The sequence below is a fragment of the Nilaparvata lugens genome, chromosome 5, assembly GCF_014356525.2.
Source record: "Nilaparvata lugens isolate BPH chromosome 5, ASM1435652v1, whole genome shotgun sequence".
Taxonomy (NCBI): domain Eukaryota; kingdom Metazoa; phylum Arthropoda; class Insecta; order Hemiptera; family Delphacidae; genus Nilaparvata; species Nilaparvata lugens.
Genome location: NC_052508.1, coordinates 1,188,917 through 1,210,278, shown reverse-complemented (window position 1 = coordinate 1,210,278; position 21,362 = coordinate 1,188,917). Strand labels below are relative to the sequence as shown.

The 21,362-nt window shown below is 45.1% G+C and overlaps 13 protein-coding genes across 14 annotated transcripts; 4 read left to right on the top strand and 9 right to left on the bottom strand.

Moving 5' to 3' along the window:
• Positions 1 to 118: 118 nt before the first annotated feature.
• Positions 119 to 3,294, bottom strand: LOC111063152 (late histone H1-like). 2 transcript variants are annotated; one of them, XM_039429643.1, is made up of 2 exons: positions 2,108 to 3,294; positions 119 to 449 (listed from the first exon to the last, which is right to left on the bottom strand). In XM_039429643.1, exons 1-2 carry the CDS (start codon positions 2,647 to 2,649, stop codon positions 215 to 217), a joined length of 777 nt encoding a protein of 258 aa, XP_039285577.1. In that variant the 5' UTR covers positions 2,650 to 3,294; the 3' UTR covers positions 119 to 214. The 2 variants fall into 2 exon arrangements, with proteins under 2 accessions (XP_039285577.1, XP_039285576.1); XM_039429642.1 differs by having other exon boundaries at positions 119 to 457; positions 2,116 to 3,294.
• LOC111052605 (histone H2A) lies at positions 613 to 2,074 on the top strand. The gene has a single exon (XM_039429650.1). It carries the CDS (start codon positions 684 to 686, stop codon positions 1,056 to 1,058), a length of 375 nt encoding a protein of 124 aa, XP_039285584.1. The 5' UTR covers positions 613 to 683; the 3' UTR covers positions 1,059 to 2,074.
• A 1,300-nt stretch (positions 3,295 to 4,594) lies between the features above and the next one.
• LOC111062358 (histone H4) lies at positions 4,595 to 5,050 on the bottom strand. Its single transcript, XM_022350053.2, has one exon. The coding sequence runs from the start codon at positions 5,006 to 5,008 to the stop codon at positions 4,697 to 4,699; it is 312 nt and encodes a 103-aa protein (XP_022205745.1). The 5' UTR covers positions 5,009 to 5,050; the 3' UTR covers positions 4,595 to 4,696.
• A 1,468-nt stretch (positions 5,051 to 6,518) lies between these two features.
• Positions 6,519 to 7,068, bottom strand: LOC111062780 (histone H2B). Its single transcript, XM_022350466.2, has one exon. The coding sequence runs from the start codon at positions 7,005 to 7,007 to the stop codon at positions 6,636 to 6,638; it is 372 nt and encodes a 123-aa protein (XP_022206158.1). The 5' UTR covers positions 7,008 to 7,068; the 3' UTR covers positions 6,519 to 6,635.
• A 174-nt stretch (positions 7,069 to 7,242) lies between these two features.
• On the top strand, positions 7,243 to 8,687 carry LOC111062781 (histone H2A). Its single transcript, XM_039429651.1, has one exon. The coding sequence runs from the start codon at positions 7,297 to 7,299 to the stop codon at positions 7,669 to 7,671; it is 375 nt and encodes a 124-aa protein (XP_039285585.1). The 5' UTR covers positions 7,243 to 7,296; the 3' UTR covers positions 7,672 to 8,687.
• On the bottom strand, positions 8,390 to 9,601 carry LOC111062782 (late histone H1-like). The gene has a single exon (XM_022350468.2). The coding sequence runs from the start codon at positions 9,260 to 9,262 to the stop codon at positions 8,486 to 8,488; it is 777 nt and encodes a 258-aa protein (XP_022206160.2). The 5' UTR covers positions 9,263 to 9,601; the 3' UTR covers positions 8,390 to 8,485.
• An 87-nt stretch (positions 9,602 to 9,688) lies between these two features.
• LOC111061739 (histone H2A) lies at positions 9,689 to 11,133 on the top strand. Its single transcript, XM_022349437.2, has one exon. It carries the CDS (start codon positions 9,743 to 9,745, stop codon positions 10,115 to 10,117), a length of 375 nt encoding a protein of 124 aa, XP_022205129.1. The 5' UTR covers positions 9,689 to 9,742; the 3' UTR covers positions 10,118 to 11,133.
• Positions 10,836 to 13,011, bottom strand: LOC111061738 (late histone H1-like). Its single transcript, XM_022349436.2, has one exon. The coding sequence runs from the start codon at positions 11,706 to 11,708 to the stop codon at positions 10,932 to 10,934; it is 777 nt and encodes a 258-aa protein (XP_022205128.2). The 5' UTR covers positions 11,709 to 13,011; the 3' UTR covers positions 10,836 to 10,931.
• A 635-nt stretch (positions 13,012 to 13,646) lies between these two features.
• LOC120351685 (histone H1-like) lies at positions 13,647 to 14,864 on the bottom strand. Its single transcript, XM_039429648.1, has one exon. The coding sequence runs from the start codon at positions 14,217 to 14,219 to the stop codon at positions 13,749 to 13,751; it is 471 nt and encodes a 156-aa protein (XP_039285582.1). The 5' UTR covers positions 14,220 to 14,864; the 3' UTR covers positions 13,647 to 13,748.
• A 1,696-nt stretch (positions 14,865 to 16,560) lies between these two features.
• On the bottom strand, positions 16,561 to 17,021 carry LOC111062534 (histone H4). Its single transcript, XM_022350224.2, has one exon. It carries the CDS (start codon positions 16,977 to 16,979, stop codon positions 16,668 to 16,670), a length of 312 nt encoding a protein of 103 aa, XP_022205916.1. The 5' UTR covers positions 16,980 to 17,021; the 3' UTR covers positions 16,561 to 16,667.
• Positions 17,022 to 18,619: 1,598 nt separating this feature from the next.
• Positions 18,620 to 19,173, bottom strand: LOC111058590 (histone H2B). Its single transcript, XM_022346130.2, has one exon. It carries the CDS (start codon positions 19,108 to 19,110, stop codon positions 18,739 to 18,741), a length of 372 nt encoding a protein of 123 aa, XP_022201822.1. The 5' UTR covers positions 19,111 to 19,173; the 3' UTR covers positions 18,620 to 18,738.
• A 155-nt stretch (positions 19,174 to 19,328) lies between these two features.
• On the top strand, positions 19,329 to 19,855 carry LOC111059216 (histone H2A). Its single transcript, XM_022346839.2, has one exon. The coding sequence runs from the start codon at positions 19,400 to 19,402 to the stop codon at positions 19,772 to 19,774; it is 375 nt and encodes a 124-aa protein (XP_022202531.1). The 5' UTR covers positions 19,329 to 19,399; the 3' UTR covers positions 19,775 to 19,855.
• Positions 19,856 to 20,492: 637 nt separating this feature from the next.
• LOC111063025 (histone H1-like) lies at positions 20,493 to 21,362 on the bottom strand. The gene has a single exon (XM_022350714.2). It carries the CDS (start codon positions 21,282 to 21,284, stop codon positions 20,589 to 20,591), a length of 696 nt encoding a protein of 231 aa, XP_022206406.1. The 5' UTR covers positions 21,285 to 21,362; the 3' UTR covers positions 20,493 to 20,588.

Below are 21,362 nucleotides of genomic sequence, written 5' to 3'. Positions count from 1 at the left end.
AGGAACTAACAATATTCTCTGTTACTGAAAATGTGTTGGTGGCCCTGAAAAGGGCCTTTGTGGTTCAGTACTGCTGATATCATACTATATCTTATGATGATTGAAAATAAAAGGCAAGTGGAGGCCCTGAAAAGAGCCGTTTTTATGTGAAGTGCTTGCGACGACAGCGGCAGGCCCCTCGGCTGGCTGGTGTGTGGTAGGTCCGTAGAAGAATTTACTTCTTCTTAGTGACAGTAGCCTTCTTTGGTTTCTTGGCGACGGCTGCCTTCTTCGGCTTCGGCGACTTGGGCTTCTTGGTAGGCGGCTTGGTGACCTTTTTCGCCTTAGGAGACTTGGACTTGGCTGCCGAAGCAGCAGCACTGCTCTTCTTCGCGGCGGCTGGCTTGCTAGCTGCGGCCTTCTTCTTCTCACCGGCGGCAGCAGACGTTGCCTTGCTCTTTGTAGCCGAGGCAACGGCCTTCTCTAGTGCTGCTTTATTTATTGACTTTGTGTGGAAACATTGTCGACCAATAGAATGCTTGTATTCAACTATTGGCTATGATTGCTACCAATCATGTCACGTCTACTCTAATTGGTCGAAATTCGTGCCACACATTGCCTATATATAGGTGCCGATTTGCAACAGATTTTCATTCTTATTCCATCGTTTCTACAGCACCGATCAACAAACCACAACCAGCATCATGTCAGGCAGAGGCAAAGGCGGAAAAGTGAAGGGAAAGGCAAAGTCTCGCTCATCCCGTGCCGGACTCCAGTTCCCAGTCGGTCGTATCCATCGTCTGCTTCGCAAAGGCAACTACGCCGAGCGTGTTGGTGCTGGTGCTCCCGTCTATCTGGCCGCTGTCATGGAGTACCTGGCCGCTGAAGTGTTGGAGTTGGCTGGCAACGCCGCCCGTGACAACAAGAAGACTCGTATCATTCCGCGTCACTTGCAACTGGCAATCAGGAACGACGAGGAGCTGAACAAGCTGTTGTCCGGCGTAACAATCGCACAGGGTGGTGTCCTGCCCAACATCCAGGCTGTCCTCTTGCCGAAAAAGACCGAGAAGAAGGCTTAAGTCTGCTTGCCTTGCTACTGCGCGCTCGCGCGCATTCGACTCTTGGTGTTGAACCACAAAGGCCCTTTTCAGGGCCAGCAATACATTTATTTTTCAATTATTATATTATATCAATGTTTGTCACTATAGTGGTTACTGTCTGTCTCCTAGACATATCGGCTTTATTCTCTCACATAGGTTGTCTGTCTGTCTGTCGTCACCCTCTAATATACACAAATTAGAAATTAGTTGGCCCTTTTCAGGGCCACTGGCACACTTAATGATCAAGTTCAATGAAACAATTTAATTTACTTTTGCGTGTCTAGAATAGAGAAGAATGTCAGTGTGCTAACCGATTTTTGAGATGAGGAGAAGAAAATGTACTCTCTCACACCTTCCATCAAAACAACAATATTATTGTTCTCTGTCACTTGCTACAGTTGTGAAGCAGATGTGAAATAGAAAAATATCATCCAGTGGCCCTGAAAAGAGGCTTTTGCACTACTAACTCGTCAAACGCACACGTTCATCTTCTTCTACTCTCACAACTCCAACTAAATATAATCAATTTATACACACATGTCCAACTTCTTACTGTTCACCGATTGGATTATACCCATCAGGAACTAACAATATTCTCTGTTACTGAAAATGTGTTGGTGGCCCTGAAAAGGGCCTTTGTGGTTCAGTACTGCTGATATCATACTATATCTTATGATGATTGAAAATAAAAGGCAAGTGGAGGCCCTGAAAAGAGCCGTTTTTATGTGAAGTGCTTGCGACGACAGCGGCAGGCCCCTCGGCTGGCTGGTGTGTGGTAGGTCCGTAGAAGAATTTACTTCTTCTTAGTGACAGTAGCCTTCTTTGGTTTCTTGGCGACGGCTGCCTTCTTCGGCTTCGGCGACTTGGGCTTCTTGGTAGGCGGCTTGGTGACCTTTTTCGCCTTAGGAGACTTGGACTTGGCTGCCGAAGCAGCAGCACTGCTCTTCTTCGCGGCGGCTGGCTTGCTAGCTGCGGCCTTCTTCTTCTCACCGGCGGCAGCAGACGTTGCCTTGCTCTTTGTAGCCGAGGCAACGGCCTTCTTCGGCTTTGCTCCGGCAGCAGTGGGCTTCTTCTTCTTTGGCTGAGCTGACTTCGGCTTGGCACTAGCCGGCTTCGGGGCAGCACCCTTGGCTGCTTCCTTCACCGAGATCTTGAACGAGCCGGCGGCACCCTTGCCTTTCGGCTGGGTGAGAGCTCCCGATGCGACGGCTGTCTTCAGGTACTTCTTGATGAACGGCGCCAGCTTCTCTGCGTCGGCCTTGTAGTTGGCAGCAATGTACTTCTTGATCGCCTGCAGTGACGAGCCACCACGCTCCTTGAGTCCGGCAATAGCAGCGTTCACCATTTCGCCGGTTGGCGGGTGTGCTGGCTTGGCACGCGGCTTCTTGGAGCTGGCTGCTGCTTTCGATGCGGCCGCCTTCTTCGCCTTGGCCGGTGTGGACGCGGCTGGGACCGTTGCCGCTGGACTGGTTGCTGTCTCGGCTGACATCTTGTTGTTGAGTAGTAGAGTAGACAGTAGTGGTATCGCTGCTGCTGATGCTAACTTGCTTTCAATAGCTTCGAGATTCATTGAAAACAACCGACCTATATAGACTTGTACGGACCGATATGGAAGCTGCAGCGGTGGCAAGCCAAAATTGTGATAGTTCAGCAGAAATTCGTGCTTGTTGGCCGGCACTCTTTTGCTTATAACTTTGCAATCGCTCGTGCTACAAAGCTGCAAATCGTATTGTTGGATTGCTCACACTATTCTCTAGACAACTGAATAGGTTTATATGGTAATTATTAGTGATTTTCTATTGAAAAAGTCGTTCAAACACTCCCATACCCGGCCGAACTCGGTACACTGCAACACTTGATCGACTATCCATCAATTGTGTGCAAAGAAATTCACAAAAATACTATTGAGTCTGTTAGAGCATGTCAGTACGCATCCACACATGCAATAATATTGTACACTTTTATTGGTCTGGAACTAGATAATAGCCGAAAAGCTGACCACAGGTAATACACAGCCAAACACACTAGTACAGTACACAAGTAAGACACTTTTCTGTTGGAAAATCATACAAATATGCATGTAATTGTAACTGAATGTATACTATTGAACATCCAGTCGACTTCTGAGTGTAATAGAATAATGTTTATCCAATTAAAATTGAAGAAAAGTTGAAAAAGTCATTTTCACCAGTTTAACTGGGCTCAGTGTGCATGTTGTGTCCACAAAATAAGCAAGATATTGAATGCAGGACACAGAATATGCAGTGAAAACTTTCCTATTTATTTGAATAGCTTGTAAATTATACAGAACATTTGTGGTATGGTTAGCAGTCAATTTTGATTGAATTCAGTGTGAAAAACCATGTCTGTAATGTGAAAAACGCCGCTTTTCTTGTAGACTTGCTCCCGCGCTGTGTGGCGGGTTGCCTATCCACAGCCGTTGTCGGGCAGAGTGAATGTCATTTTATAATAAAATCTGTACTTATTGCACATTTATTGTTGATTCTATGCTCACATTGTATGTAGAAAGGGTATGCAGTGTAGACGCATTGATAATAACAATAGAAAAGCCAGTATAGATAGCTGGTTGTGCATAATCAGTTCACTATCAAGTAAAAACACATTTGAATTTGGCGCCATAAAATGAACAGTCAGCTGGCTAGCCAATGACAATCGTTGTTGCCTCTATTTGCTAGAATATTGAGTTTTAATGGCTGGCGCACGCTCACACACAAAAACAAGCAAATAGAAGTGAATTTCCTTACAAATCATTTTCACAAAATTTAAATAGGCTGTTGTTATTTGTTGTATCTGTCTATTACTCAATCTATCAATTCACTCACATTATGCTGTATTATCAATGATGGAAAAATTGAATAAATGAAAAAAAAAAAACAAATGTAATTGGTGGCATTTATTTTGTTCATGTTCACAGTATTTCAATAGGCTATTTGGCTGTTGTTATTTGTGTCTGACTCACAATCACTGACTAACATCTGGTGCTATCACTCACTCACTCTCATTCTCTCTCTCTCTCTCTCCTCTCTCTCTCTCTCTCTCACTCTCTCTCTCTCTCTCTCTCTCTCTCTCTCTCTCTATCCAAACAAATATATTTATCTATTTGTGGACAGAATCACAAATCATATAAATATGATTAGGAAGGAACAACAGGCTTGGCCCAAATTTTGATAAATTAATAAAATGTCCAAAAAATAGTTTATGTTTCTACTGTAAAACGTTATTATGATATTATTGTATGATCATTGAAAAAAAAAATTTCAAGTAGCATTAATATGAAAAAAAAAAAACTTCAAATTAGTAATGACAAGAATTCGACTACAAACATCATGAGTGCAGAGTGTGTAGATGGAGGTTTTATAGGAGGACAACATAATTGTTAACATAGTTAATCAAAAGTCATCAACAAACACTCTTCTTACACAATAATAATATTATTATTTACAAATATTAGTTGCAACAGACTAGTCGAGACTGAAGGTTTGAAAAGTGTTTTGGCGGCCCTGAAAAGGGCCTTTTTGCTGTAGTGGAGTAAAGCGTGAATGGTGAAGACGCGTGCGCGGCAGCAGTCCAATAGTGTGTTGTGCTGGCTGGCTTGCTTAACCTCCGAATCCGTACAGTGTACGTCCCTGACGTTTCAACGCGTAGACTACATCCATAGCGGTGACAGTCTTGCGTTTGGCGTGCTCTGTGTAGGTGACAGCGTCACGAATCACGTTCTCCAGGAATACCTTCAGCACACCGCGTGTCTCTTCGTAGATGAGACCCGAGATACGCTTCACTCCGCCTCGGCGAGCCAGACGACGAATGGCCGGCTTGGTGATACCTTGGATGTTGTCTCTCAACACCTTCCTGTGCCGCTTGGCGCCTCCTTTTCCCAGACCTTTTCCTCCTTTGCCGCGACCAGTCATGTTGCTGCTGCTAGTAGTCGAGTGAAACTGACAAATTTTGCGGAAAATGTGCCTTTATTTATACCCTAGTGATGACATTTGATTGGCCGACAGCCAGCCGCCAATGGTAGGCCAGCATTCATCAGCACTGCAATTGGTCACAAATTGTCGACCAATAGACAGGCAGTTGGTCTCAAATTTTGCTATAAATAGTGGTGCCGAGAAAATTTTCTGAACTGACATAGGCTTACGTAGTAGTAGCAGCAGCAGCAGCAGCAGCAGCAGCAGCAAGCAAGCAAGCAGTACAATGGCTCGTACCAAGCAGACAGCAAGGAAATCGACCGGCGGTAAGGCGCCCAGGAAGCAGTTGGCAACGAAAGCTGCCCGCAAGAGTGCTCCGGCCACCGGTGGTGTGAAGAAGCCGCATCGTTACAGGCCTGGCACAGTGGCTCTGCGAGAAATTCGTCGCTACCAGAAGAGCACTGAACTGCTTATTCGTAAGCTGCCGTTCCAGCGCCTTGTTCGTGAGATCGCACAGGACTTCAAGACTGACCTGCGTTTCCAGAGCTCGGCTGTTATGGCTCTGCAGGAGGCAAGCGAAGCCTACTTGGTTGGCCTGTTTGAAGACACCAACCTGTGCGCTATCCACGCCAAGAGAGTGACTATCATGCCGAAAGACATTCAGTTGGCCAGGCGTATTCGTGGAGAACGTGCTTAGACGACAACACACGCGGCTATATCATGTTATTGGCTGCTGGTGCTGTGCAATGCAACGCGCACTCACACCAACAACGGCCCTTTTCAGGGCCAGTAGATGATAAATTTTTCACATTGGATGAAAATCTGCTACTGCTTGCTTCTCAAAACCTAATAATGGATTTGATTTGCTCTAGAGTCTGTAGTCTGATGCACTCTTCTTCCCTTCACACTATCAATCATAATGCTTCTTCTCTTGTGTTTGTGTCTCTAGAAAATGCTGGCCCTTTTTGGGGCCACTGAAACACTATTATCAATTTATTATTATGTCGGGATATCGTTCAGAAAGCTGTTTCCCATTTTTCTCTCTATTGCTGGTGCAACCACTCAATTTTAGTTGGTTGGTGCTGTTTTTTCATACACACTGTTTGAAGACCAAGGCTCTTTTCAGGGCCACTGAGACAAAAATTTTTAAAAAGAATATTGTTGTATTATTTTCAACTGATCAAACATGAACATTGATTATTTTTGCCAGTAGGCTTTGTAGGCTTCTTCATGTTTGACGCAACAAGTGAAAAGAAAACTTTCACCACTCATGTGAAAATTGTTTGTTGTTGAAAATTTGTGGAAACGTGCGAGTGGCCCTGAAAAGAGCCAACTAGCTATATCAGACTAATATTCATCTCTACTTCAAACTCAGAAGAGACACTGTCACTACTGTTACACACAGTGTATCAATCAATGTAATAGCATAGTCATCACACTTGTGAGGCGAGTGACGACGGTAGCAAATGAATAAAATCATATATTATTTTCATTTTGAAAATCAAACAGCTATTGGCCCTGAAAAGGGCCGTTGACGCTTGTATGCGGTACACTTGTTGTTGTTAAGCGGATGTTGTGGTGGCATGCTAGTCGGCGGCGAGCGCGCGCGCACACACACACAAACTCTCTACTTGGAGCTGGTGTACTTGGTGACAGCCTTGGTTCCTTCACTGACTGCGTGCTTGGCCAGTTCACCGGGCAGCAGAAGACGCACAGCGGTCTGGATCTCCCGGCTGGTGATGGTTGAACGTTTGTTGTAGTGAGCCAGTCGGCTTGCCTCGGCCGCGATGCGCTCGAAAATGTCGTTGACAAAGCTGTTCATGATCGACATCGCCTTGGACGAGATACCAGTGTCTGGGTGAACTTGCTTCAGCACCTTGTAGATGTACACGGCATAGCTCTCCTTCCTCTTGCGTTTCTTCTTCTTGTCTCCCTTGGCAATGTTCTTCTGCGCCTTGCCGGCCTTCTTCGCTGCTTTACCGCTTGTCTTGGGTGGCATACTGCTGCTTGCTGCTAGACGAGATCTGCTCAATAGGGCTGCTAGTCCACGAGTGTGTTCAAATTTCTCTAGTGCTGCTTTATTTATTGACTTTGTGTGGAAACATTGTCGACCAATAGAATGCTTGTATTCAACTATTGGCTATGATTGCTACCAATCATGTCACGTCTACTCTAATTGGTCGAAATTCGTGCCACACATTGCCTATATATAGGTGCCGATTTGCAACAGATTTTCATTCTTATTCCATCGTTTCTACAGCACCGATCAACAAACCACAACCAGCATCATGTCAGGCAGAGGCAAAGGCGGAAAAGTGAAGGGAAAGGCAAAGTCTCGCTCATCCCGTGCCGGACTCCAGTTCCCAGTCGGTCGTATCCATCGTCTGCTTCGCAAAGGCAACTACGCCGAGCGTGTTGGTGCTGGTGCTCCCGTCTATCTGGCCGCTGTCATGGAGTACCTGGCCGCTGAAGTGTTGGAGTTGGCTGGCAACGCCGCCCGTGACAACAAGAAGACTCGTATCATTCCGCGTCACTTGCAACTGGCAATCAGGAACGACGAGGAGCTGAACAAGCTGTTGTCCGGCGTAACAATCGCACAGGGTGGTGTCCTGCCCAACATCCAGGCTGTCCTCTTGCCGAAAAAGACCGAGAAGAAGGCTTAAGTCTGCTTGCCTTGCTACTGCGCGCTCGCGCGCATTCGACTCTTGGTGTTGAACCACAAAGGCCCTTTTCAGGGCCAGCAATACATTTATTTTTCAATTATTATATTATATCAATGTTTGTCACTATAGTGGTTACTGTCTGTCTCCTAGACATATCGGCTTTATTCTCTCACATAGGTTGTCTGTCTGTCTGTCGTCACCCTCTAATATACACAAATTAGAAATTAGTTGGCCCTTTTCAGGGCCACTGGCACACTTAATGATCAAGTTCAATGAAACAATTTAATTTACTTTTGCGTGTCTAGAATAGAGAAGAATGTCAGTGTGCTAACCGATTTTTGAGATGAGGAGAAGAAAATGTACTCTCTCACACCTTCCATCAAAACAACAATATTATTGTTCTCTGTCACTTGCTACAGTTGTGAAGCAGATGTGAAATAGAAAAATATCATCCAGTGGCCCTGAAAAGAGGCTTTTGCACTACTAACTCGTCAAACGCACACGTTCATCTTCTTCTACTCTCACAACTCCAACTAAATATAATCAATTTATACACACATGTCCAACTTCTTACTGTTCACCGATTGGATTATACCCATCAGGAACTAACAATATTCTCTGTTACTGAAAATGTGTTGGTGGCCCTGAAAAGGGCCTTTGTGGTTCAGTACTGCTGATATCATACTATATCTTATGATGATTGAAAATAAAAGGCAAGTGGAGGCCCTGAAAAGAGCCGTTTTTATGTGAAGTGCTTGCGACGACAGCGGCAGGCCCCTCGGCTGGCTGGTGTGTGGTAGGTCCGTAGAAGAATTTACTTCTTCTTAGTGACAGTAGCCTTCTTTGGTTTCTTGGCGACGGCTGCCTTCTTCGGCTTCGGCGACTTGGGCTTCTTGGTAGGCGGCTTGGTGACCTTTTTCGCCTTAGGAGACTTGGACTTGGCTGCCGAAGCAGCAGCACTGCTCTTCTTCGCGGCGGCTGGCTTGCTAGCTGCGGCCTTCTTCTTCTCACCGGCGGCAGCAGACGTTGCCTTGCTCTTTGTAGCCGAGGCAACGGCCTTCTTCGGCTTTGCTCCGGCAGCAGTGGGCTTCTTCTTCTTTGGCTGAGCTGACTTCGGCTTGGCACTAGCCGGCTTCGGGGCAGCACCCTTGGCTGCTTCCTTCACCGAGATCTTGAACGAGCCGGCGGCACCCTTGCCTTTCGGCTGGGTGAGAGCTCCCGATGCGACGGCTGTCTTCAGGTACTTCTTGATGAACGGCGCCAGCTTCTCTGCGTCGGCCTTGTAGTTGGCAGCAATGTACTTCTTGATCGCCTGCAGTGACGAGCCACCACGCTCCTTGAGTCCGGCAATAGCAGCGTTCACCATTTCGCCGGTTGGCGGGTGTGCTGGCTTGGCACGCGGCTTCTTGGAGCTGGCTGCTGCTTTCGATGCGGCCGCCTTCTTCGCCTTGGCCGGTGTGGACGCGGCTGGGACCGTTGCCGCTGGACTGGTTGCTGTCTCGGCTGACATCTTGTTGTTGAGTAGTAGAGTAGACAGTAGTGGTATCGCTGCTGCTGATGCTAACTTGCTTTCAATAGCTTCGAGATTCATTGAAAACAACCGACCTATATAGACTTGTACGGACCGATATGGAAGCTGCAGCGGTGGCAAGCCAAAATTGTGATAGTTCAGCAGAAATTCGTGCTTGTTGGCCGGCACTCTTTTGCTTATAACTTTGCAATCGCTCGTGCTACAAAGCTGCAAATCGTATTGTTGGATTGCTCACACTATTCTCTAGACAACTGAATAGGTTTATATGGTAATTATTAGTGATTTTCTATTGAAAAAGTCGTTCAAACACTCCCATACCCGGCCGAACTCGGTACACTGCAACACTTGATCGACTATCCATCAATTGTGTGCAAAGAAATTCACAAAAATACTATTGAGTCTGTTAGATCATGTCACGTCTACTCTAATTGGTCGAAATTCGTGCCACACATTGCCTATATATAGGTGCCGATTTGCAACAGATTTTCATTCTTATTCCATCGTTTCTACAGCACCGATCAACAAACCACAACCAGCATCATGTCAGGCAGAGGCAAAGGCGGAAAAGTGAAGGGAAAGGCAAAGTCTCGCTCATCCCGTGCCGGACTCCAGTTCCCAGTCGGTCGTATCCATCGTCTGCTTCGCAAAGGCAACTACGCCGAGCGTGTTGGTGCTGGTGCTCCCGTCTATCTGGCCGCTGTCATGGAGTACCTGGCCGCTGAAGTGTTGGAGTTGGCTGGCAACGCCGCCCGTGACAACAAGAAGACTCGTATCATTCCGCGTCACTTGCAACTGGCAATCAGGAACGACGAGGAGCTGAACAAGCTGTTGTCCGGCGTAACAATCGCACAGGGTGGTGTCCTGCCCAACATCCAGGCTGTCCTCTTGCCGAAAAAGACCGAGAAGAAGGCTTAAGTCTGCTTGCCTTGCTACTGCGCGCTCGCGCGCATTCGACTCTTGGTGTTGAACCACAAAGGCCCTTTTCAGGGCCAGCAATACATTTATTTTTCAATTATTATATTATATCAATGTTTGTCACTATAGTGGTTACTGTCTGTCTCCTAGACATATCGGCTTTATTCTCTCACATAGGTTGTCTGTCTGTCTGTCGTCACCCTCTAATATACACAAATTAGAAATTAGTTGGCCCTTTTCAGGGCCACTGGCACACTTAATGATCAAGTTCAATGAAACAATTTAATTTACTTTTGCGTGTCTAGAATAGAGAAGAATGTCAGTGTGCTAACCGATTTTTGAGATGAGGAGAAGAAAATGTACTCTCTCACACCTTCCATCAAAACAACAATATTATTGTTCTCTGTCACTTGCTACAGTTGTGAAGCAGATGTGAAATAGAAAAATATCATCCAGTGGCCCTGAAAAGAGGCTTTTGCACTACTAACTCGTCAAACGCACACGTTCATCTTCTTCTACTCTCACAACTCCAACTAAATATAATCAATTTATACACACATGTCCAACTTCTTACTGTTCACCGATTGGATTATACCCATCAGGAACTAACAATATTCTCTGTTACTGAAAATGTGTTGGTGGCCCTGAAAAGGGCCTTTGTGGTTCAGTACTGCTGATATCATACTATATCTTATGATGATTGAAAATAAAAGGCAAGTGGAGGCCCTGAAAAGAGCCGTTTTTATGTGAAGTGCTTGCGACGACAGCGGCAGGCCCCTCGGCTGGCTGGTGTGTGGTAGGTCCGTAGAAGAATTTACTTCTTCTTAGTGACAGTAGCCTTCTTTGGTTTCTTGGCGACGGCTGCCTTCTTCGGCTTCGGCGACTTGGGCTTCTTGGTAGGCGGCTTGGTGACCTTTTTCGCCTTAGGAGACTTGGACTTGGCTGCCGAAGCAGCAGCACTGCTCTTCTTCGCGGCGGCTGGCTTGCTAGCTGCGGCCTTCTTCTTCTCACCGGCGGCAGCAGACGTTGCCTTGCTCTTTGTAGCCGAGGCAACGGCCTTCTTCGGCTTTGCTCCGGCAGCAGTGGGCTTCTTCTTCTTTGGCTGAGCTGACTTCGGCTTGGCACTAGCCGGCTTCGGGGCAGCACCCTTGGCTGCTTCCTTCACCGAGATCTTGAACGAGCCGGCGGCACCCTTGCCTTTCGGCTGGGTGAGAGCTCCCGATGCGACGGCTGTCTTCAGGTACTTCTTGATGAACGGCGCCAGCTTCTCTGCGTCGGCCTTGTAGTTGGCAGCAATGTACTTCTTGATCGCCTGCAGTGACGAGCCACCACGCTCCTTGAGTCCGGCAATAGCAGCGTTCACCATTTCGCCGGTTGGCGGGTGTGCTGGCTTGGCACGCGGCTTCTTGGAGCTGGCTGCTGCTTTCGATGCGGCCGCCTTCTTCGCCTTGGCCGGTGTGGACGCGGCTGGGACCGTTGCCGCTGGACTGGTTGCTGTCTCGGCTGACATCTTGTTGTTGAGTAGTAGAGTAGACAGTAGTGGTATCGCTGCTGCTGATGCTAACTTGCTTTCAATAGCTTCGAGATTCATTGAAAACAACCGACCTATATAGACTTGTACGGACCGATATGGAAGCTGCAGCGGTGGCAAGCCAAAATTGTGATAGTTCAGCAGAAATTCGTGCTTGTTGGCCGGCACTCTTTTGCTTATAACTTTGCAATCGCTCGTGCTACAAAGCTGCAAATCGTATTGTTGGATTGCTCACACTATTCTCTAGACAACTGAATAGGTTTATATGGTAATTATTAGTGATTTTCTATTGAAAAAGTCGTTCAAACACTCCCATACCCGGCCGAACTCGGTACACTGCAACACTTGATCGACTATCCATCAATTGTGTGCAAAGAAATTCACAAAAATACTATTGAGTCTGTTAGAGCATGTCAGTACGCATCCACACATGCAATAATATTGTACACTTTTATTGGTCTGGAACTAGATAATAGCCGAAAAGCTGACCACAGGTAATACACAGCCAAACACACTAGTACAGTACACAAGTAAGACACTTTTCTGTTGGAAAATCATACAAATATGCATGTAATTGTAACTGAATGTATACTATTGAACATCCAGTCGACTTCTGAGTGTAATAGAATAATGTTTATCCAATTAAAATTGAAGAAAAGTTGAAAAAGTCATTTTCACCAGTTTAACTGGGCTCAGTGTGCATGTTGTGTCCACAAAATAAGCAAGATATTGAATGCAGGACACAGAATATGCAGTGAAAACTTTCCTATTTATTTGAATAGCTTGTAAATTATACAGAACATTTGTGGTATGGTTAGCAGTCAATTTTGATTGAATTCAGTGTGAAAAACCATGTCTGTAATGTGAAAAACGCCGCTTTTCTTGTAGACTTGCTCCCGCGCTGTGTGGCGGGTTGCCTATCCACAGCCGTTGTCGGGCAGAGTGAATGTCATTTTATAATAAAATCTGTACTTATTGCACATTTATTGTTGATTCTATGCTCACATTGTATGTAGAAAGGGTATGCAGTGTAGACGCATTGATAATAACAATAGAAAAGCCAGTATAGATAGCTGGTTGTGCATAATCAGTTCACTATCAAGTAAAAACACATTTGAATTTGGCGCCATAAAATGAACAGTCAGCTGGCTAGCCAATGACAATCGTTGTTGCCTCTATTTGCTAGAATATTGAGTTTTAATGGCTGGCGCACGCTCACACACAAAAACAAGCAAATAGAAGTGAATTTCCTTACAAATCATTTTCACAAAATTTAAATAGGCTGTTGTTATTTGTTGTATCTGTCTATTACTCAATCTATCAATTCACTCACATTATGCTGTATTATCAATGATGGAAAAATTGAATAAATGAAAAAAAAAAAACAAATGTAATTGGTGGCATTTATTTTGTTCATGTTCACAGTATTTCAATAGGCTATTTGGCTGTTGTTATTTGTGTCTGACTCACAATCACTGACTAACATCTGGTGCTATCACTCACTCACTCTCATTCTCTCTCTCTCTCTCTCTCTCTCTCTCTCTCTCTCTCTCTCTCTCTCTCTCTCTCTCTCTCTCTATCCAAACAAATATATTTATCTATTTGTGGACAGAATCACAAATCATATAAATATGATTAGGAAGGAACAACAGGCTTGGCCCAAATTTTGATAAATTAATAAAATGTCCAAAAAATAGTTTATGTTTCTACTGTAAAACGTTATTATGATATTATTGTATGATCATTGAAAAAAAAAATTTCAAGTAGCATTAATATGAAAAAAAAAAAAAACTTCAAATTAGTAATGACAAGAATTCGACTACAAACATCATGAGTGCAGAGTGTGTAGATGGAGGTTTTATAGGAGGACAACATAATTGTTAACATAGTTAATCAAAAGTCATCAACAAACACTCTTCTTACACAATAATAATATTATTATTTACAAATATTAGTTGCAACAGACTAGTCGAGACTGAAGGTTTGAAAAGTGTTTTGGCGGCCCTGAAAAGGGCCTTTTTGCTGTAGTGGAGTAAAGCGTGAATGGTGAAGACGCGTGCGCGGCAGCAGTCCAATAGTGTGTTGTGCTGGCTGGCTTGCTTAACCTCCGAATCCGTACAGTGTACGTCCCTGACGTTTCAACGCGTAGACTACATCCATAGCGGTGACACCCTTGCCTTTCGGCTGGGTGAGAGCTCCTGATGCAACGGCTGTCTTCAGGTACTTCTTGATGAACGGCGCCAGCTTCTCTGCGTCGGCCTTGTAGTTGGCAGCAATGTACTTCTTGATCGCCTGCAGTGACGAGCCACCACGCTCCTTGAGTCCGGCAATAGCAGCGTTCACCATTTCGCCGGTTGGCGGGTGTGCTGGCTTGGCACGCGGCTTCTTGGAGCTGGCTGCTGCTTTCGATGCGGCCGCCTTCTTCGCCTTGGCCGGTGTGGACGCGGCTGGGACCGTTGCCGCTGGACTGGTTGCTGTCTCGGCTGACATCTTGTTGTTGAGTAGTAGAGTAGACAGTAGTGGTATCGCTGCTGCTGATGCTAACTTGCTTTCAATAGCTTCGAGATTCATTGAAAACAACCGACCTATATAGACTTGTACGGACCGATATGGAAGCTGCAGCGGTGGCAAGCCAAAATTGTGATAGTTCAGCAGAAATTCGTGCTTGTTGGCCGGCACTCTTTTGCTTATAACTTTGCAATCGCTCGTGCTACAAAGCTGCAAATCGTATTGTTGGATTGCTCACACTATTCTCTAGACAACTGAATAGGTTTATATGGTAATTATTAGTGATTTTCTATTGAAAAAGTCGTTCAAACACTCCCATACCCGGCCGAACTCGGTACACTGCAACACTTGATCGACTATCCATCAATTGTGTGCAAAGAAATTCACAAAAATACTATTGAGTCTGTTAGAGCATGTCAGTACGCATCCACACATGCAATAATATTGTACACTTTTATTGGTCTGGAACTAGATAATAGCCGAAAAGCTGACCACAGGTAATACACAGCCAAACACACTAGTACAGTACACAAGTAAGACACTTTTCTGTTGGAAAATCATACAAATATGCATGTAATTGTAACTGAATGTATACTATTGAACATCCAGTCGACTTCTGAGTGTAATAGAATAATGTTTATCCAATTAAAATTGAAGAAAAGTTGAAAAAGTCATTTTCACCAGTTTAACTGGGCTCAGTGTGCATGTTGTGTCCACAAAATAAGCAAGATATTGAATGCAGGACACAGAATATGCAGTGAAAACTTTCCTATTTATTTGAATAGCTTGTAAATTATACAGAACATTTGTGGTATGGTTAGCAGTCAATTTTGATTGAATTCAGTGTGAAAAACCATGTCTGTAATGTGAAAAACGCCGCTTTTCTTGTAGACTTGCTCCCGCGCTGTGTGGCGGGTTGCCTATCCACAGCCGTTGTCGGGCAGAGTGAATGTCATTTTATAATAAAATCTGTACTTATTGCACATTTATTGTTGATTCTATGCTCACATTGTATGTAGAAAGGGTATGCAGTGTAGACGCATTGATAATAACAATAGAAAAGCCAGTATAGATAGCTGGTTGTGCATAATCAGTTCACTATCAAGTAAAAACACATTTGAATTTGGCGCCATAAAATGAACAGTCAGCTGGCTAGCCAATGACAATCGTTGTTGCCTCTATTTGCTAGAATATTGAGTTTTAATGGCTGGCGCACGCTCACACACAAAAACAAGCAAATAGAAGTGAATTTCCTTACAAATCATTTTCACAAAATTTAAATAGGCTGTTGTTATTTGTTGTATCTGTCTATTACTCAATCTATCAATTCACTCACATTATGCTGTATTATCAATGATGGAAAAATTGAATAAATGAAAAAAAAAAAAACAAATGTAATTGGTGGCATTTATTTTGTTCATGTTCACAGTATTTCAATAGGCTATTTGGCTGTTGTTATTTGTGTCTGACTCACAATCACTGACTAACATCTGGTGCTATCACTCACTCACTCTCATTCTCTCTCTCTCTCTCTCTCTCTCTCTCTCTCTCTCTCTCTCTCTCTCTCTCTCTCTCTCTCTCTCTCTCTCTCTCCTCTCTCTCTCTCTCTATCCAAACAAATATATTTATCTATTTGTGGACAGAATCACAAATCATATAAATATGATTAGGAAGGAACAACAGGCTTGGCCCAAATTTTGATAAATTAATAAAATGTCCAAAAAATAGTTTATGTTTCTACTGTAAAACGTTATTATGATATTATTGTATGATCATTGAAAAAAAAAATTTCAAGTAGCATTAATATGAAAAAAAAAAAAAACAAATGTAATTGGTGGCATTTATTTTGTTCATGTTCACAGTATTTCAATAGGCTATTTGGCTGTTGTTATTTGTGTCTGACTCACAATCACTGACTAACATCTGGTGCTATCACTCACTCACTCTCATTCTCTCTCTCTCTCTCTCTCTCTCTCTCACTCTCTCTCTATCCAAACAAATATATTTATCTATTTGTGGACAGAATCACAAATCATATAAATATGATTAGGAAGGAACAACAGGCTTGGCCCAAATTTTGATAAATTAATAAAATGTCCAAAAAATAGTTTATGTTTCTACTGTAAAACGTTATTATGATATTATTGTATGATCATTGAAAAAAAAAATTTCAAGTAGCATTAATATGAAAAAAAAAAAAAACTTCAAATTAGTAATGACAAGAATTCGACTACAAACATCATGAGTGCAGAGTGTGTAGATGGAGGTTTTATAGGAGGACAACATAATTGTTAACATAGTTAATCAAAAGTCATCAACAAACACTCTTCTTACACAATAATAATATTATTATTTACAAATATTAGTTGCAACAGACTAGTCGAGACTGAAGGTTTGAAAAGTGTTTTGGCGGCCCTGAAAAGGGCCTTTTTGCTGTAGTGGAGTAAAGCGTGAATGGTGAAGACGCGTGCGCGGCAGCAGTCCAATAGTGTGTTGTGCTGGCTGGCTTGCTTAACCTCCGAATCCGTACAGTGTACGTCCCTGACGTTTCAACGCGTAGACTACATCCATAGCGGTGACAGTCTTGCGTTTGGCGTGCTCTGTGTAGGTGACAGCGTCACGAATCACGTTCTCCAGGAATACCTTCAGCACACCGCGTGTCTCTTCGTAGATGAGACCCGAGATACGCTTCACTCCGCCTCGGCGAGCCAGACGACGAATGGCCGGCTTGGTGATACCTTGGATGTTGTCTCTCAACACCTTCCTGTGCCGCTTGGCGCCTCCTTTTCCCAGACCTTTTCCTCCTTTGCCGCGACCAGTCATGTTGCTGCTGCTAGTAGTCGAGTGAAACTGACAAATTTTGCGGAAAATGTGCCTTTATTTATACCCTAGTGATGACATTTGATTGGCCGACAGCCAGCCGCCAATGGTAGGCCAGCATTCATCAGCACTGCAATTGGTCACAAATTGTCGACCAATAGACAGGCAGTTGGTCTCAAATTTTGCTATAAATAGTGGTGCCGAGAAAATTTTCTGAACTGACATAGGCTTACGTAGTAGTAGCAGCAGCAGCAGCAGCAGCAGCAGCAGCAGCAGCAGCAGCAGCAGCAGCAGCAGCAGCAGCAGCAGCAGCAGCAGCAGCAGCAGCAGCAAGCAAGCAAGCAAGCAAGCAAGCAAGCAAGCAAGCAAGCAAGCAAGCAAGCAAGCAAGCAAGCAAGCAAGCAAGCAAGCAGTACAATGGCTCGTACCAAGCAGACAGCAAGGAAATCGACCGGCGGTAAGGCGCCCAGGAAGCAGTTGGCAACGAAAGCTGCCCGCAAGAGTGCTCCGGCCACCGGTGGTGTGAAGAAGCCGCATCGTTACAGGCCTGGCACAGTGGCTCTGCGAGAAATTCGTCGCTACCAGAAGAGCACTGAACTGCTTATTCGTAAGCTGCCGTTCCAGCGCCTTGTTCGTGAGATCGCACAGGACTTCAAGACTGACCTGCGTTTCCAGAGCTCGGCTGTTATGGCTCTGCAGGAGGCAAGCGAAGCCTACTTGGTTGGCCTGTTTGAAGACACCAACCTGTGCGCTATCCACGCCAAGAGAGTGACTATCATGCCGAAAGACATTCAGTTGGCCAGGCGTATTCGTGGAGAACGTGCTTAGACGACAACACACGCGCGGCTATATCATGTTATTGGCTGCTGGTGCTGTGCAATGCAACGCGCACTCACACCAACAACGGCCCTTTTCAGGGCCAGTAGATGATAAATTTTTCACATTGGATGAAAATCTGCTACTGCTTGCTTCTCAAAACCTAATAATGGATTTGATTTGCTCTAGAGTCTGTAGTCTGATGCACTCTTCTTCCCTTCACACTATCAATCATAATGCTTCTTCTCTTGTGTTTGTGTCTCTAGAAAATGCTGGCCCTTTTTGGGGCCACTGAAACACTATTATCAATTTATTATTATGTCGGGATATCGTTCAGAAAGCTGTTTCCCATTTTTCTCTCTATTGCTGGTGCAACCACTCAATTTTAGTTGGTTGGTGCTGTTTTTTCATACACACTGTTTGAAGACCAAGGCTCTTTTCAGGGCCACTGAGACAAAAATTTTTAAAAAGAATATTGTTGTATTATTTTCAACTGATCAAACATGAACATTGATTATTTTTGCCAGTAGGCTTTGTAGGCTTCTTCATGTTTGACGCAACAAGTGAAAAGAAAACTTTCACCACTCATGTGAAAATTGTTTGTTGTTGAAAATTTGTGGAAACGTGCGAGTGGCCCTGAAAAGAGCCAACTAGCTATATCAGACTAATATTCATCTCTACTTCAAACTCAGAAGAGACACTGTCACTACTGTTACACACAGTGTATCAATCAATGTAATAGCATAGTCATCACACTTGTGAGGCGAGTGACGACGGTAGCAAATGAATAAAATCATATATTATTTTCATTTTGAAAATCAAACAGCTATTGGCCCTGAAAAGGGCCGTTGACGCTTGTATGCGGTACACTTGTTGTTGTTAAGCGGATGTTGTGGTGGCATGCTAGTCGGCGGCGAGCGCGCGCGCACACACACACACAAACTCTCTACTTGGAGCTGGTGTACTTGGTGACAGCCTTGGTTCCTTCACTGACTGCGTGCTTGGCCAGTTCACCGGGCAGCAGAAGACGCACAGCGGTCTGGATCTCCCGGCTGGTGATGGTTGAACGTTTGTTGTAGTGAGCCAGTCGGCTTGCCTCGGCCGCGATGCGCTCGAAAATGTCGTTGACAAAGCTGTTCATGATCGACATCGCCTTGGACGAGATACCAGTGTCTGGGTGAACTTGCTTCAGCACCTTGTAGATGTACACGGCATAGCTCTCCTTCCTCTTGCGTTTCTTCTTCTTGTCTCCCTTGGCAATGTTCTTCTGCGCCTTGCCGGCCTTCTTCGCTGCTTTACCGCTTGTCTTGGGTGGCATACTGCTGCTTGCTGCTAGACGAGATCTGCTCAATAGGGCTGCTAGTCCACGAGTGTGTTCAAATTTCTCTAGTGCTGCTTTATTTATTGACTTTGTGTGGAAACATTGTCGACCAATAGAATGCTTGTATTCAACTATTGGCTATGATTGCTACCAATCATGTCACGTCTACTCTAATTGGTCGAAATTCGTGCCACACATTGCCTATATATAGGTGCCGATTTGCAACAGATTTTCATTCTTATTCCATCGTTTCTACAGCACCGATCAACAAACCACAACCAGCATCATGTCAGGCAGAGGCAAAGGCGGAAAAGTGAAGGGAAAGGCAAAGTCTCGCTCATCCCGTGCCGGACTCCAGTTCCCAGTCGGTCGTATCCATCGTCTGCTTCGCAAAGGCAACTACGCCGAGCGTGTTGGTGCTGGTGCTCCCGTCTATCTGGCCGCTGTCATGGAGTACCTGGCCGCTGAAGTGTTGGAGTTGGCTGGCAACGCCGCCCGTGACAACAAGAAGACTCGTATCATTCCGCGTCACTTGCAACTGGCAATCAGGAACGACGAGGAGCTGAACAAGCTGTTGTCCGGCGTAACAATCGCACAGGGTGGTGTCCTGCCCAACATCCAGGCTGTCCTCTTGCCGAAAAAGACCGAGAAGAAGGCTTAAGTCTGCTTGCCTTGCTACTGCGCGCTCGCGCGCATTCGACTCTTGGTGTTGAACCACAAAGGCCCTTTTCAGGGCCAGCAATACATTTATTTTTCAATTATTATATTATATCAATGTTTGTCACTATAGTGGTTACTGTCTGTCTCCTAGACATATCGGCTTTATTCTCTCACATAGGTTGTCTGTCTGTCTGTCGTCACCCTCTAATATACACAAATTAGAAATTAGTTGGCCCTTTTCAGGGCCACTGGCACACTTAATGATCAAGTTCAATGAAACAATTTAATTTACTTTTGCGTGTCTAGAATAGAGAAGAATGTCAGTGTGCTAACCGATTTTTGAGATGAGGAGAAGAAAATGTACTCTCTCACACCTTCCATCAAAACAACAATATTATTGTTCTCTGTCACTTGCTACAGTTGTGAAGCAGATGTGAAATAGAAAAATATCATCCAGTGGCCCTGAAAAGAGGCTTTTGCACTACTAACTCGTCAAACGCACACGTTCATCTTCTTCTACTCTCACAACTCCAACTAAATATAATCAATTTATACACACATGTCCAACTTCTTACTGTTCACCGATTGGATTATACCCATCAGGAACTAACAATATTCTCTGTTACTGAAAATGTGTTGGTGGCCCTGAAAAGGGCCTTTGTGGTTCAGTACTGCTGATATCATACTATATCTTATGATGATTGAAAATAAAAGGCAAGTGGAGGCCCTGAAAAGAGCCGTTTTTATGTGAAGTGCTTGCGACGACAGCGGCAGGCCCCTCGGCTGGCTGGTGTGTGGTAGGTCCGTAGAAGAATTTACTTCTTCTTAGTGACAGTAGCCTTCTTTGGTTTCTTGGCGACGGCTGCCTTCTTCGGCTTCGGCGACTTGGGCTTCTTGGTAGGCGGCTTGGTGACCTTTTTCGCCTTAGGAGACTTGGACTTGGCTGCCGAAGCAGCAGCACTGCTCTTCTTCGCGGCGGCTGGCTTGCTAGCTGCGGCCTTCTTCTTCTCACCGGCGGCAGCAGACGTTGCCTTGCTCTTTGTAGCCGAGGCAACGGCCTTCTTCGGCTTTGCTCCGGCAGCAGTGGGCTTCTTCTTCTTTGGCTGAGCTGACTTCGGCTTGGCACTAGCCGGCTTCGGGGCAGCACCCTTGGCTGCTTCCTTCACCGAGATCTTGAACGAGCCGGCGGCACCCTTGCCTTTCGGCTGGGTGAGAGCTCCCGATGCGACGGCTGTCTTCAGGTACTTCTTGATGAACGGCGCCAGCTTCTCTGCGTCGGCCTTGTAGTTGGCAGCAATGTACTTCTTGATCGCCTGCAGTGACGAGCCACCACGCTCCTTGAGTCCGGCAATAGCAGCGTTCACCATTTCGCCGGTTGGCGGGTGTGCTGGCTTGGCACGCGGCTTCTTGGAGCTGGCTGCTGCTTTCGATGCGGCCGCCTTCTTCGCCTTGGCCGGTGTGGACGCGGCTGGGACCGTTGCCGCTGGACTGGTTGCTGTCTCGGCTGACATCTTGTTGTTGAGTAGTAGAGTAGACAGTAGTGGTATCGCTGCTGCTGATGCTAACTTGCTTTCAATAGCTTCGAGATT